The 1,585-nt window shown below is 36.2% G+C and overlaps 1 protein-coding gene across 1 annotated transcript; it reads left to right on the plus strand.

Annotated features, from left to right (window-relative positions):
* The first annotated feature begins 330 nt into the window (after positions 1 to 330).
* Positions 331 to 1,140, plus strand: LOC149216210 (SUN domain-containing protein 3-like). Its single transcript, XM_089389862.1, has one exon. It carries the CDS (start codon positions 331 to 333, stop codon positions 1,138 to 1,140), a length of 810 nt encoding a protein of 269 aa, XP_089245988.1.
* The last annotated feature ends 445 nt before the right edge of the window (positions 1,141 to 1,585 follow it).

Raw genomic sequence — 1,585 nt, forward strand, 5'->3', positions numbered from 1 at the left:
GGATTAAGAGAAGGTTCTCATGGTGCACTTTTTCAACTGTAAGCCAAATAACACATTGACACATGGGTAGTAGATTGAGAATGTCGTGCCACTGGCCATGAATATCACCCACCACCACAACACTCCAATTTCTGTCAACATCGATTTCCAGGAAAATTGTAGAGCCGACACCACAATATTTCACTGCAGAACTGGAAGACGACAATGAAGGAGTTAAGTATTGGAACAATTCTTACATTGATTGGTAAGTCTTCCGATCGTTTCATTAAGATGTCACTTGATTTCTTACAATCATTCTTATCGGTACGACTGTGAAAAATTGGAGACATCATGGGAGCATTTGGGTTTCTTTACGTTGTGGAGAGAACACATGAAAAGGATCGGCCTACCAATAATCAATTTGGAATCATCACGCACAGGCATGAACCTGGAGGAAGTGAATACAATTATGCTGCTGCTTCCAAGGGAGCCAAAATTCTAGCCCACAATAAAGAAGTAAAAGGTGTTCAAAATATCCTTGACAAAGACCAGGATAAGTATCTTCGGAATCCCTGCAGTGCAGAAGAAAAATTCGTTGTTATAGAGCTTTCTGAGGAAACATTGGTTGATACAGTAGCAATTGCAAATTTCGAACATTATTCATCTAAACTGAAGGATTTTGAGCTTTTTAGTAGTTTAGTTTACCCTACTGATGATTGGGTTCTTCTTGGGAATTTTACTGCTGGAAATGTTAAGCATGTCCAGAGGTTCGCTCTTCAAGAACCTAAATGGGCACGGTATTTGAAATTGCAATTCCTTAGCCACTATGGTTCTGAATTTTTTTGCACTCTAAGTACTGTGGAAGTTTATGGAGTTGATGCTATTGAGCGTATGCTTGAAGACTTGATTGCAGTTGGAGAGCATGGTTTGAGAAATACTGATTTCTCTGGTGAGCCATCACCAATCCATGCAATAGGAGCAGTTCCTTTGCCAGATGAAAAGGGCTCAAATAGCATTGATGAGATTCATATGATTTTTGATGGTTTAGAAGAAAAAGAAATAGACCTCAAGTTAAGAGAAGATACTTCTAAAGCGAGTTCCAACTCCGAGGATCAATGTTTGCCAGAAGAAGCTGCCAGCGTTTGCCAAAAAATTGTCTAAGAACCAACATTTTCCAGGCAAGTTGAATTAATTTACTTCTCCAAAAAACCATTTTCATAAAGCTATGGCTTTATAATATAAATATTGAGACGTGCCAATCATTTTTTTTTGAAAATGATTTCAAGGAAAATTACATGGATAAATGTAAAGTTTAAATGAATACAACCGTAATTCACTTTTGATAAAGTGACTCAAAAAAAAAAATCATTAAATTGTTTTTTTTTTTTAAGGAGTATATTTTATAATATTTTGGAGAGATAAGTTAGTTTTTTGGAGCGATAAGGATTATTGGTTTAAGTGAGAATCATTATTGTAATCCAAAGTAATCTCTTACTTTGAGAGAGATTAAATCAATGCAGGCATTTCTGTGAACGCATTTGCTTCCAAAATTTGCAAGCGTCAGATTCTCATTATTTGATAAAGCGCTTCAGTGGAAATGTTGTAA

Source organism: Pinus tabuliformis, chromosome 1_1, assembly GCF_031772625.1.
Source record: "Pinus tabuliformis cultivar Carrire ecotype Pingquan chromosome 1_1, CPIR1, whole genome shotgun sequence".
Taxonomy (NCBI): domain Eukaryota; kingdom Viridiplantae; phylum Streptophyta; class Pinopsida; order Pinales; family Pinaceae; genus Pinus; species Pinus tabuliformis.

Excerpts from the sequence above, each read along its gene's own strand:
- LOC149216210 (XM_089389862.1), top strand. The coding sequence starts at position 331 with ATGGGAGCATTTGGGTTTCTTTACGTTGTGGAGAGAACACATGAAAAG.